This window comes from Limulus polyphemus, unplaced genomic scaffold (assembly GCF_000517525.1).
Source record: "Limulus polyphemus unplaced genomic scaffold, Limulus_polyphemus-2.1.2 Scaffold2963, whole genome shotgun sequence".
Classification (NCBI taxonomy): domain Eukaryota; kingdom Metazoa; phylum Arthropoda; class Merostomata; order Xiphosura; family Limulidae; genus Limulus; species Limulus polyphemus.
In genome coordinates, this window is record NW_013668573.1 from 70,864 (window position 1) to 84,682 (window position 13,819).

General features: G+C 33.9%; 1 protein-coding gene across 1 annotated transcript in view; it reads right to left on the bottom strand.

Annotated features, from left to right (window-relative positions):
- LOC106468320 (glycine-rich cell wall structural protein-like) overlaps positions 1-10,712 on the bottom strand; it is a 19,794-nt gene extending 9,082 nt beyond the window's left edge. The window contains exons 1-5 of the mRNA XM_022396660.1: positions 10,698-10,712; positions 10,072-10,396; positions 5,823-5,948; positions 5,664-5,687; positions 4-111 (exon numbers count right to left, since the gene is read on the bottom strand). Of these exons, the coding sequence (XP_022252368.1) occupies positions 4-111; positions 5,664-5,687; positions 5,823-5,948; positions 10,072-10,396; positions 10,698-10,712 (598 nt within the window). The remainder of the gene's footprint in view (positions 1-3; positions 112-5,663; positions 5,688-5,822; positions 5,949-10,071; positions 10,397-10,697) is intronic.
- Between the last annotated feature and the right edge of the window lie 3,107 nt (positions 10,713-13,819).

The window sequence follows — 13,819 nt, forward strand, 5'->3', positions numbered from 1 at the left end:
AACCGATTCCTCCACCACCCCCAAAACCGCCGAAACCGATTCCTCCACCACCACCGCCTCCATATCCTCCAAAACCAATTCCTCCACCACCACCTCCATATCCAATATGGCCTGTAGCTTCGGCTTTTAGATCTTCGGTCTCTACAGCCTGATTACTTTCATCAGCCCAAACTGTCAATACCAGAAGACTGAGAGAAAATAGAGCGAACACCTAGAGGCAAAGAGCACAGGTATCGATATGCTACATCTTTAGAATTAATTGTTATGAATCTGTATATTCATACATATATTTTTACTGTAACCTATTATTTAAGTTATATTGGTTGAATAAAATTCAAATTCAATGATTGAATTATTGCAACATTTTAAAAGAAAGCTTAGAATAAACGTTTTATATCTTTTATAAGATATTTTGTTTGTCATTACTCCAGCTAATTACATTAAAGGTTTGATTAATATTACGTACAGTTTAAAACTGGTATTTTTAATAAGATTATTACTATTTCTGTAACAACGAAGATATTCGTTTGTAGAGATAAGAAGCTGAATAAATGTGTCTATATTTGATTAACATATCTTACCTTCTGTGAAATCATTGTTGCAGGATGCTGTCTCTGTGGATTCAGAAGCAAGTGTCTGTTCAGGAACCTTCTTGAAACTGTATTTATACAAAAGATGAGGAAGTCAACTCTATCCATAAAAACAAAAGTTTCATTTCATTTCTTTTTTAACGTGAGTCTTCTTGTTATAAACTTTTACCCTGCAAATAACAAAAATGTCAACTACATTCCTAAGTTAATATCATTATGCCATTCCCCTTTCAATAAGTTATTTAGTAATATTGCCTGGAGTATAGTAACAATATAAAACCAGGAGACAGTATAGTCGTAAAGTGGATGAAACGTTATTAACATTAGTGAACAGATTTATTCGAAACTTATTATTGGTCTAATATAAACTGACGCATATTCTGAGGCTCGAATGAACTGGTTGATTTTGTTGCTTGGTACTGCCAGTACAGTATTATTCGACACAAATAGATATATGATATTATTTATCTGTATAACATGCCACCTTAATTTAAAAAAAAATATATATATATAAAGAGACAGAAAACGGAGAACAAAAATTAAAAAAGATGATTTTTGAAACAATTACAAGATTGTCTAGAGGTGTAGAATAGCCTGAAACCTGATAATAACAATAGGTAGTTAATAAGCCGTTCATAGCAAAAATAAAATAATATAGAGAAATAGGTAACGAAGAGGGGAGGGTAAAAAAGTTAGGATGGTTTAAGTTTCGTCACAAACCTGTTCGATTCTGTATCTGTTTTACTGAAACATTGTTCACATACTTACATTAATCAAGAAAAGTTTCCTGATTGTTAGGGCTAATCATATAGAGTACGTACTGAATAAATTCATATTCTTGAACATCAGTAACCATTGTATGCTTTATATTGCTCCCGAAGAAACTTTTGAGGAAAACATTGAAACTTTAACGAGATTTTTCCTTTACGAGAAGTGTTCTGTGTGTCCGCTAGATCATACAGTTATTATATTGGGTTTGTACCGTTCTGTAGAACATGTGTGGTTGTGAATATTTTAAAACTAAGTATGGTGTGAACTTACTTCTTATAACGAACTGACGGGCAAATGATATGAATATGTTTACACTAATATCCTCCAGGCAACAATCTTTAAACTGAGGGTAGAACTCTAAGAGTCAAAACACGAATTTGCTAAATACACCTTTGAGAATCAGAGAACAGTCCTAATAGTGTCCATCCAACTCCATATTTATATATAACTCCTTGGATCAAACGTGATCCTTTTACTGTCAATGTGATCTGTGAATCTTAACATGATCTGATTAACTCAGAGAGACGGAAAACGATGTAATTATATCACTTTTCGCCACAGATTAGATGTAATCTAATCAATATAAACACAACGTATAGTGATCCTTTTACTGTCAATGTGATCTGTGAATCTTAACATGATCTGATTAACTCAGAGAGACGGAAAACGATGTAATTATATCACTTTTCGCCACAGATTAGATGTAATCTAATCAATATAAACACAACGTATAGTGATCCTTTTACTGTCAATGTGATTTGTGAATCTTAACATGATCTGATTAACTCAGAGAGACGGAAAGCGATGTAATTATATCACTTTTCGCCACAGATTAGATGTAATCTAATCAATATAAACACAACATATATCTTTGTATCAGGAACGTGAAAGAGTTAACTGTTTTGAAATAATGAGCAACAATAACAATTAAAAATCTTATATGTAAAATTAGTGTAGCTTGTCAATTTTACCTATGTATTTTAATTAAACCTAACCTATATGAAAGCCAGTGTGTGTCACGTATGTTTTGATTAAACGTATATTTTAATTAAACCTAACCTATATATAAAAGCCAGTGTGTGTCATGTATATATATATATATTATGTTTGTTTATGGGGACACCATCAGCAGATGATATGCCCCCAATTTTCACTGATAAACACCTTAATCAAAGGGCGAGCATGTTTGGTGTGACAGGATTCGAACAGATTGCGAGTCAAGCGCCATAACCACCTGGCCATGCCGGGCCCACGTATAGTTTAAAGGGTTATACATAACTGGACGTAGGTTTATTGTTGTTGTTTTTTTGTGGACTTTTAGTGACAGTAGGTTTTTGGCGTTTTTTAAACAGTAGTAATAGTCTCCCCTTGAGCCTTTCATATCTACATACTTGAGTAAGGTATTCGTCTTTTACTAAAAAAACAACTTACTAAAGGTCCGTTTATTTGAGACTGGCCAGTTCAAAAAGAAGAGACTGGATGATAGAAGTAACGAAATATCTTTCAATCGAAAATTAAAAAAGCAGGCTTCTACTGATAACACTTAATAAAAAGTAGAATTAACGAAGCAAATAAAAATGTCTCTACTGATAACACCTGGTAAAAAGTAGGTTTAACGGAATTATAACAAAAGAAGTTTTATTTCTCGTTTCTAAGAACCTGTGAGTGAAAGTAAAAATAAATGTTATGTCATTCACACTGCATTTGTTAAATCCAATTCCGACGCGATCTTTCGCTCAATACCAGAACCCTTCAAGCCTGCTGGGATCGGGTGAAGGAGGATTGCTTAATCTTCGAGCACACCAGATTAATAATTATTTCCTTCGGAAATAATTATTTTTAAATCTAAATAACTGCCAGGAAAAACCAAAAACCAACCTGCTTGGATAGAACAGAGACAGTAGTTGTCTAAATGCTGTAGGCCCGGCATGGCCAGGTGGTTAGGACGCTCGACTCGCAATCTGCGGGTCGCGGGTTCGAATCCCCGTCCCACCAAATATGCTCGCCCTTTTAGCCGTGGGGGCGTTATAATGTGACGGTCAATCCCACTATTCGTTGGTAAAAGAGTAGCCCAAGAGTTGGCGGTGGGTGGTGATGACTAGCTGCCTTCCGTCTAGTCTTAAACTGCTAAATTAGGGACGGCTTGCGCAGATAGCCCTCGTGTAGCTTTGCGCGAAATTCAAAACAAAACGAACAGTCAGAAAATAAAAAGAAAACAACAGTAATAGAAAATCGGTGTTTATTCTTTCTTACAGCATAGGTTTCTAAGCAACACAGTTTTAATAACAGCAAAAAGTCGTTTCAGTTGTGGTAAAAAAATATTGTATGCTTTTTTAAAATTCAATGAAAATTAATTTTGGACAATAAGGATCTAGATATCAGATAACAAAAGAGAGCACACGCATTAACAAAGGGTATTATGTAGAAATAGTGAGAATAAATGTGTCGATATCCATTTAAAATATATGGGAATTAAATGGGAAACAAAACATGACTACGATTAAGTGAAGGTATTCAATGTAATGTCGGGTTTAGGGTATGATTGAAAAGCCTGGTTGCTAAGACGCTCGACTCGCAAGCCGAGGGTCGCGGGATCGAAACCTGTAGCCGAACAAGCTCGCTCTTTTGGCCGTGGAGGCGATAATATGTAAATATAAAACCAACTGTTTATGAGTAAAAGAGAAGCCAAATAATTGGCGGTGGGTGATTCTAGCTGGTTGACATTCCTCTGGTCTGGAGTTCAAAATTAGAGACAGTAAGAGATAGCCTTGCCATAAACAGGTGATGGACTGTATTAACATAAACAGATTAATGCAGTCCATCACGTGTTTTACCTACATCAGCAGAAAGCTGCAAAATATATAGTGTACCCATGACAGAGATCGAACCCAACATTACAGTGTTATAAGCCCTCAACTTCTCCAATGAGCTGATGAGGTACATCTGAGGCAGTACATATATTAAGGGATTAATTTTTAATTAGTTTCCACAATTAAGACAATTAAATAAATCCATATCTTTAACAGAACTAATAATTTATCATGTGAGCCACTGAGTCCTAACATTTTCCCTCTGGAATATTTCATTGTTTAGCAGATTAAGTTTTAGTACTTCATAATTCGTTTTGACACTTTTTTTTTCATTTGCCCTTTTAAACTCGAGTCTACAAAGTTATCTGCTGTATATAAACCTATTTAGTCTGCTTATATGAAAGAACTTAGTATGAAACATAAACTAGTTTCTTTGATCCAGAAAATCGGAATAATTTTCTTGCTATTCTTTTCATTGTTTGATTTCTAAAACTAAACTATTCAAAAACATTGAAACTATTCACTCTTATTTTCCACTCGCATCGCTTAATGCACGTTTCCTGTACATAAACATATTTTGCACTGCACTTCCTCCCCCCCCCCCCCGCTACAGAGCGTTTGTAGCTTAATGGATAGCTTTGCTCTAAAACAAACGCTTCAGTTTACAAGCCTTCAACGAGTGTTAAAAACATAAACAACCGCGGCAAAATGGCCGCAGATATTTTAAATGGGGGACGGGAGAGAAGGGGTAATACTGTTATTATATTATTGGTGTGAGTCAGTCATTTATATAATCTTTCTCCTACAAGTACGTCACTTAGATAAATAATTAATAAGTATTGAACAGGTAGGTATGTAATCATCTTAAAATGTATATCAATATTAATATCGTTGGTTATGAACACAAATAAACTACTTTATAAAAACTCCCATGAGAAACTTATCGTTTTGTTCTAAAGCTAGAATACATAGATTAGTAAGAAATAAATAATGTAGTTTGCAACAAACTAACTTAGATCAAAAAGGTATAGTTTTGTTAAAAAACGACGTTAGGTCTTTACTAGCATCTTCAAGCTACAGTGAAATTCGTTTAGTATTTTCTCATAAATAGACACAAGGGAAAAGTCAATACATAACTCAATTATATTTATATTTACAATACATTGTACACTCTAAAATATATATTTATTAAATAGACAAGTTCACAACATGATCGTCCATGTTTCGTATCAGACTCTTCGTCAAGTTAATAAATTCTTCATGTAGGAAGTTCCCAATTCTTCATCAATACCGCTTCAGTCTCATAAATCCTGCAGAAAATACAACCATAAATTTTAAAATACAACAGAACATAACACACCAACAAAAACTTTGATGTATGTTGATATAACAATAATAACAATAAATGTTTCTTGTCTAAAATTCTAACACAGATCAGCGTGAAAGTTCTGTAGAAGTTTTCTATCTCACCTCTACCACCACCATTTGCCACCTCCACCACCGTATCCTCCCCGTCCTCCAAAACCTCCAAATCCACCCCTTCCACCAAAACCACCAAATCCTCCTCCTACTCCAACGCTAGCCACGCTAATAGGGATGGTAAGAAGGACCCCTCCTCCACCACCATATGCACGTACGAATTTACCTCTACCATAGCCGCCTCCACCATATCCACCTCCTCCATAGCAGCCTCCGCCATATCCACCTCCACCATATCCTGTAGCTTCAGCTTTTAGTTCATCAGCTTTGTCTGCATTTGGTTTGTCTTCAGCAAAAGCTGCCAGAAGCAGAAGACTTAGCCATGTGCTTCTAAAAATAGCCGCCCTTTTCTGTCTGGGGTTAAGTACACAGTAATGTGCTGTTAAACCTTTCTTTATATGGGATTAAGTACTTAGGAATGTTTTATTTATAACTTTCTTTATTTGGGATTACTTATATAGATATATAATACCAAAAATATCTCCTCTTTTCTATATAGTTGTTATTGCTTGTTGTTTGTTATTAAGCACAAAGCTACACAAAGGGCTATCTGTGCTCTGCCCACCACGGGTATCGAAACCCGGTTTCTAGCGTTGTAAGTCCGCCGACATACCACTGTGCTACTGGGGGGCTTGCTATTCATGATTAAGTGTACATTAATTGATGCTAAAAATCCCAGCCTTTCTCTGTAAAGTGATTAGTACCAGGAATGTGTTGAAACTTTTATGTTATTTCATTGTTAATAATCTTAGCATCCTTTGTTTCTTTGAAGTGAAATACAAAGGTACACAATGGGCTATCTGAGCTCTGCCCACCACGGGTATAGAAATCCGGTTTCTAGCGTTGTAATGTCTAGCGCAGACGTACCACTGTACCACTGGGGGGTCTTAGACTCTAATACATTCTCAAACCCTTTTTACTGAATATTGTGGAACTTGTAAGTCAGTGTAAGAGTCGTCTGTTTAATTTACTTGTTTACAAGACAGCAAAGTAGTCACAAATTTTGAAAATATTTCTATTGGAGTAAAATATACCGAACAAGATCCATCTGAATTTGAAAGAATCCTAACTTACCTTTGGAATAATTGTCATCTCTTAAAAAGAAACAGTAAATAAATTTAAGTGTTGTCTTTAAAATTTAAAATGGTTCTACTGTTGTTGTTTTTTAATTTAGTAGGAATATCAAGGTATCATTTACGTATTTACCTAGTGTATTTTTACTTCTTCTTGCTAAGGTCCTTCTGCACTAGATGTATTTGATATTAAATACGCTGCAGATTTTGGTTCTAAATATGATGAGTAAACACTCGACGTTTGAAAAACTACATCACATTTCGATAAGTTCACGTTATCGTGCAGCATGGCTGGGGAATAAATCATCACAGTTGTTTTGATTTTATTAAACCCTCAACGTTTCGCTTTACAGCTTTTTCAGGAAGTGAGAGCTTGATGTTATAAGGTCGTATATTTTTAATAATCATATATCTTCTAAACACCAATATGCACTACAGAAATTAAAGAATTGTGACTTGTTCTGTTTTGGTGGTTTTAATTAAAAAATTGTCAAGCACATCGTACACCCTCACTGTAAAATAATTAGCTCTAGCACATTATGAGGGTAAAAAAAGAATGATCCCCACGAGGAACGCTTGGCTGAACATTAAAGATTATTATACACTTCAAACTATAATTCGAAATAAATCTATTTTCCCCTTTCCACACTTTGTGTTTAACAATAAATTGACAATTAAATTTTACTCCGATTGTTGCTAATTACGCAATTAATCAACGAACTGTAGAAAATGATTTCTTACTGATTCCATATAAAGTTGTAATGCTGCTTATTTTATTCTACACAAACAAATCCGGGGTTGTTCTTTTTGCACATTAGATATAATTGTTTATCAATTAAAACTTGTTTGTTGCCGGATATATAGAGTATTATAATTATGGTTACAACGTTTCACCAGGTTGTTGTATCCAACGATACCAGGTTAAACTGGTGAAACGTTGTAACCATAAACTTTATACTCTATATATCCGACAATAAACAAGTTTTAAGTTTCACATAACACGTCACTTCCTCTAATTAAATATTCTTTATCATTGAATTAACTGTGCTGAATTAAGATATATAACGGTTTTTAATTCATTGTGGATGTGAATTTGGTGTCTATAATATACTGGCATGTTTTACTTACCAGTAGAACTCTATTTTATAGATCACAGGGACAGTTTTAGTATATATATAGACTTTTAATAAATATAAAAATACGACTATTTTTAGTTCTTGCTACAAATAAATATAATCTGAACTTAATAATTTTCTCCTCGAATCAGTTCAAATACGCTGTCTTTTGAATATATTTTAATTACCTGTTAAGCTTTAAATGCATTTTAATTTTTTATTAACCCTTCCTCGTGCGGGTAAGGGGTAAGCTTATGGATTTACAATGCCAAAATCCGGGGCTCGATTCCCCAAGGTGGAAGAGGTGCAGATAGCCCATTCCGTAGCTTTGCACGACAAAACAAAATATAAAAAACAGCCTCCTGGGCTATCAGGAGTTATTATGGGACCAGTAACTAATTATAATATGGATCTCAATGAAAAACGTATCAAAAGAAAATTTAATATTAAAGGATTACAGGTATTATTTCTAACCACAGCAACCATTGTATGGGTCGTCATTTGGTGATTTATCAATTTTACTTGGGTTCGTTTTACATTAATATATTTTAACATTGTTTACTGTACAGTCTAAAACCACTTCAGCTGCTGTGTTTCGAAAGAAAAAACAAACTATAAACACGAATATTCACTTCAAAAATTCTTTTGAACAAAATTTGACAGAGCGCTTAATTAGCGTCTATAGATCTGAATTCGTTTATTGAGATTCCTCGTAGTTGGAAGGTCTCTTGAATGTTTTGCCAACTTTTAAAGTTGTCACCAATATTGACTTGATATAATTAGAAATATTTACGTATTTATCAGAATATAACTTTCACAAAAAAATATTTCTCACTTGTGAAGGACAAAACATTTAGTTTCTGATTTCATAAGTGTTTCAACATGTATAATACGTGTTTTTAAACGTCTGTTGTTTCGGGTTATTTTCAGAAAGATATGTTTAGTGCACCAGGGGTTAAACGTACATGTTTAGTGTACAAGGGACAAACGTACATGTTTAGTGCACTAGAGACAAACGTACATAAGCACAACTAATCAAACATGATTTCTTAAATTCTTGATTCATTAGAACTCTGTGTTGTTTAAAAGCTTTTTTAGTCTACTTATTGGGATGAACTTTACAGGCCTGGTTGTTAAAGCGCTCGACTTGCAATCTTCAGCTCGGGGATTCGAATCGCCGTTATACCAAACATGGGATTTATATTGTGACTATCAGTCCCACTACTTGTTGGTAAAAGAGATCCAGGAATTATAGTTGGACAGTGAGGATTAGCTGTCTTCTCTCTAGTCTTTCACTGTTAAATTAGGTACGGCTAGAGCAGAAAGCCCTCGTGTAGCTTTGAGCTAAATGCAAAATAAATATTAAATTTTAGTTACCACCAGAGATATTAACAGCATCTGTTTCGTATATTAACTTATTTCAATATGCACTCTAGGATCGTTCCGTTAGTGCTAAAATCAGTAACAACCACAGTAAAATGGCCGCGAATATTTTAAGGGGTTTTAATACAGTTATTTAACTATTGGTGAAGTCGATCATTTTTCGTCTTTCTCGTACGTGTAATTTGTAAGTCACTTAAATAAATAGTTAATGATAAATATTGAACAGGTTTCAATATGCCAGTTATGTCGTGTGGTATGTAATTCATGTTTAAATGTATATTCATATTTACATTGTTATTTTTGAATGCAAATAACTGGCTTCATAGAAATGTATTAAGAGAAATTTAAAGCAGGAGCACAGATTGTTGAAACTTCATTTTGGTCAAAACTGTGTAATTTTGTTAAATAAGTGAATTTCTTACTATCATCTTCAGTGTATAGTGAGATTAGTTTAGTATTTTCTTATAAATTGAAAACAGGGAATATTAAATTCACAACTCAGTTTTATTTATATCTATAAAACTCTGTACACTCTAAAATATATATTTATTAAATAGACAAGTTCAGAACAAGTTCATCCGTGTTTCGTATCAGACTCTTCGTCAAGTTAATAAATTCTTCATGTAGGAAGTTCACAATTCTTCACCAGTACCGCTTCAGTCACATAAATCCTGCAGAAAATACAACCATAAATTTTAAAATACAACAGAAAATAACACACCAACAGAAACTTTGATGTATGTTGATATAATAATAGCAATAAGAAATTTTTATTGTCTAATATTCTAACATAGATCAACGTGAAAGTTTTGTAGAAGTTTTCTATCTCACCTCTACCACCACCATTTGCCACCTCCACCACCGTATCCTCCCCGTCCTCCAAAACCTCCAAATCCACCCCTTCCACCAAAACCACCAAATCCTCCTCCTACTCCAACGCTAGCCACGCTAATAGGGATAGCAAGAAGGACCCCTCCTCCACCACCATATCCTCCACCATATCCACCTCCGAATCCACCTCCACCATATCCACCTCCGCCATAGCCACCTCCGCCATATCCACCTCCACCATATCCTGTAGCTTCAGCTTTTAGATCATCAGCTTTGTCAGCATTTGGTTTGTCTTCAGCAAAAACTGCCAGAAGCAGAAGACTGAGGGAAAAGACTGTAAAAACCTGGTGGTGGAACACACAAAAATACGATACCTTATTTAATTTAATGATATTTATTACTTGAATATACTTTTCAGTCATGCAAAATATTCTTGTTCGAATAGTGTTGTAATTTGATGACATTTTATTAAAATTGAGATTTCATAGTGTTTGACTAAAATATTCGCTCTTTTATTTTGTTCAATTCAAACTTCACAAAGTATTTTGTGTTCATTCTATACACGTATGAAATATATGAAATAATATTACTAAAGTAACGTCTATCACATTCACCGTACGACATTAATCTCTATTGCCTGCTTACCTTATTGGAGTGCATTGTTGGGTCTTGCAGTGTCTTGTTTTGCCTTCAGAAAGATTTGGTGCCTTATATATATACATACACGATGTTAAGATAATTCATCCGTAACAAAGTGCAATTAATGTTTTGTTTGTGTGACAGAGAATACAGGCAGTTTTCCATTTTATTATTACAAAAAAGTAAACCTGTTTTGTATATTAAAAACTAATATAGTAGTAGCTTAAAATAAATTATAAAAAATATTGAGATAAAACAAGAAAAACATCTTATTTTTTCGGAAGAAAGTAATTTACTTGAATAAATAGAACACAATTTTGTCAGATTGACTTATGCACTTTAATATAAAATTCTGTTACAATTTTTCCAGTGGTAAATATAATCAAAATTTACTCAGACGAATCAGACCAAGTATTTACATGCTGACTTGAAGATCACTTTTGAGTTTCTTCTTTTTACGACAATAAAAGTTGCTTTGTATTTGTGGATGGGAAAAGCTGGTTGTTTTACATTTCAACAGTTTTCATAAATCTTGATGGAGGATCGGTATGTATAAAAATTATCAAAATGGTCACGTTTATGTAATTGTATCAGTCTTCAACTGTTTCTGCATTAGGATAATCCACTCAAAAAGATAAAAACCAAAATTATTTTACCTAGTTTATGCTATATTCTACCTATTAAACTTCATGTTTCTGGTCAGTAAACTCTAGGATCAATAACATTTCCCTGGTATAGGTGATCAAAAGCTGTTTAAGATTACTTAAAACAAAGAGAACACATTCTATCCAATACTGGCATCAAAACCTACAAAAAATGTAGCCCTGGCATTGCCTGGTTTTTAATACCCTCAACTCGCAACCTGCGTGTCGTAACTACTAGCTCCGTCACTAATTATGCTCGCCCTTTCAACCATGGGGCGTTACAACGTGATGCTCAATCACAATTTTCATTAGTAAAATAGTAGCCCAAGAGCTGTCGTTTGGTGCTGACTATCTGCTTTCTCTCTCTCGTTTACCACTTGTAAATTAGAGATGGTTACCACAGATAGTCATCTAGTAGCTTTCCGGAACATTCCAAAAACAAACAAACAAAACGTACGGATATTATAATTATTGTTCCTTATTATATCCAAAACAATTAAATTATATTTGGTGTAACTTTGCTTTCAAAATGTGTATATCAAAAACAACATGTTCCACAGTTTCATTTATAAAACCTAACCCATTACCTCTACTGGTGTTCCAATACATATTGTAGCTAAATACAATATATATATATATATATAAGATTTAGTCTCAGGCTGCAACTTTCTGGGAAAACCAAAGACAATGCAATTGAGAAAATGATAACTAGACTGACATCACTTGAATAATTTAACGTGTTCATATTTAGATGTGTTGCAAATGTTACTGTATAAACTATATTTTCATATGGTATTTTAAAAAAGCTATTAATATATATATATATTTATACATTCATGACAAACCTTTACATATACATTGGTGGAAAAATTATTAAATCTCCCAATTTTTCACATTTTTCTTGGTTCCTGTAATTCTTTACGAGATCGTGCATTGTGAAAGTGTCAGAACCAGTTTAAAACGGTTATGGAAATTGTACGATCTAAGCTTATTCATATTTCAGTCATCCAAACACATATGTTCTCAGAGTAAAAATTCAAAACTTAAAGATATTGCCACTAATGTAATTGGTAAAAAGTGTTCAAATAATCTGTTTATTGTTCCAATATTTGGTTGTGCTCCCTCTGGACACGATACCTTCTTGACATTGCCAAGACGTAGAGTGCACGAGGGACTGAATGTAGGCAGGGGCGAGTTCATGATGCTACATGTGGATTAGGGCTTCCTGAACTTTTCAATGTGCTTCCGGTTTCTTTTCTTGCACCTTGTTAGCCATTACCTTCAAATACAGTTGAGATCTGGGCTGTCGTGAATGATTTCTTACCGATTCCATATTAAGTTCTGTTGCCACGTAGTTTATTCTAAACTAGCTGGAGTACCCGTCCCCTGGACGGAAGTTATGTAAAGTCATGATTAATAAAAGGATATCTTAGGACTTGAATATTTTCTTCCCTTACATGTAATTGTAAAAATCGCCCATAAAACTGCGAAACAGAAAATGTGAAACCGCAAATTTGCGTATGTATCCGTATAGACCCAACAAACCTTCATGCCAAATTTGATGAAGATCCGTCAACAGGGGGAGGAAGTATCGGTGAAACACGCAAAAATGTGCCCATAAAAACCGCAAAACTGAGAATGAGTATGTATCTCCCCATGGATCAAATGAACCTCCATATCAAATTTGGTGAAGATTCATCCACATCCTGCGAAGAAGTTGCATGGACAGACGATAGACAGTACTATTAAATTCATATAGAAGTAGATACATGGACAGACGGTACTATTATATTTATATACAAGTAGTTACATGGACAGACAGTACTATTATATGTATATAGAAGTAGTTACATGGACAGACGATAGACAGTACTATTCAATTCATATAGAAGTAGTTGCATGGACAGACGATAGACAGTACTATTCAATTCATATAGAAGTAGTTACATGGACAGACGATTGACAGTACTATTCAATTCATATAGAAGTAGTTGCATAGACAGACAATAGACAGTACTATTCAATTCATATAGAAGTAGTTACATGGACAGACAGTACTATTATGTGTATTTAGAAGTAGTTACATGGACAGACAGTACTATTAAATTTATATAGAAGTAGTTACATGGACAGACAGTACTATTATATGTATATAGAAGTAGTTACATGGACAGATATACACATAATAGTACTGTCTTTCCATGTAACTACTTCTATATAAATATAATAGTACTGTCTGTCCATGTAAGTACTTCTATATAAATATAATAGTACTGTCTGTCCATGTAACTTCTTCTACATACATAATAGTACTGTCTCTCCATGTAAGTACTTCTATATACATATAACACTACTGTCTATCCATGTAACTACTTCTATATACACATAATAGTACTGTCTGTCCATGTAATTACTTCTATACAAATATAATAGTAATGTCTGTCCATGTAACTACTTCTATATACATATAATAGTACTGTCTGT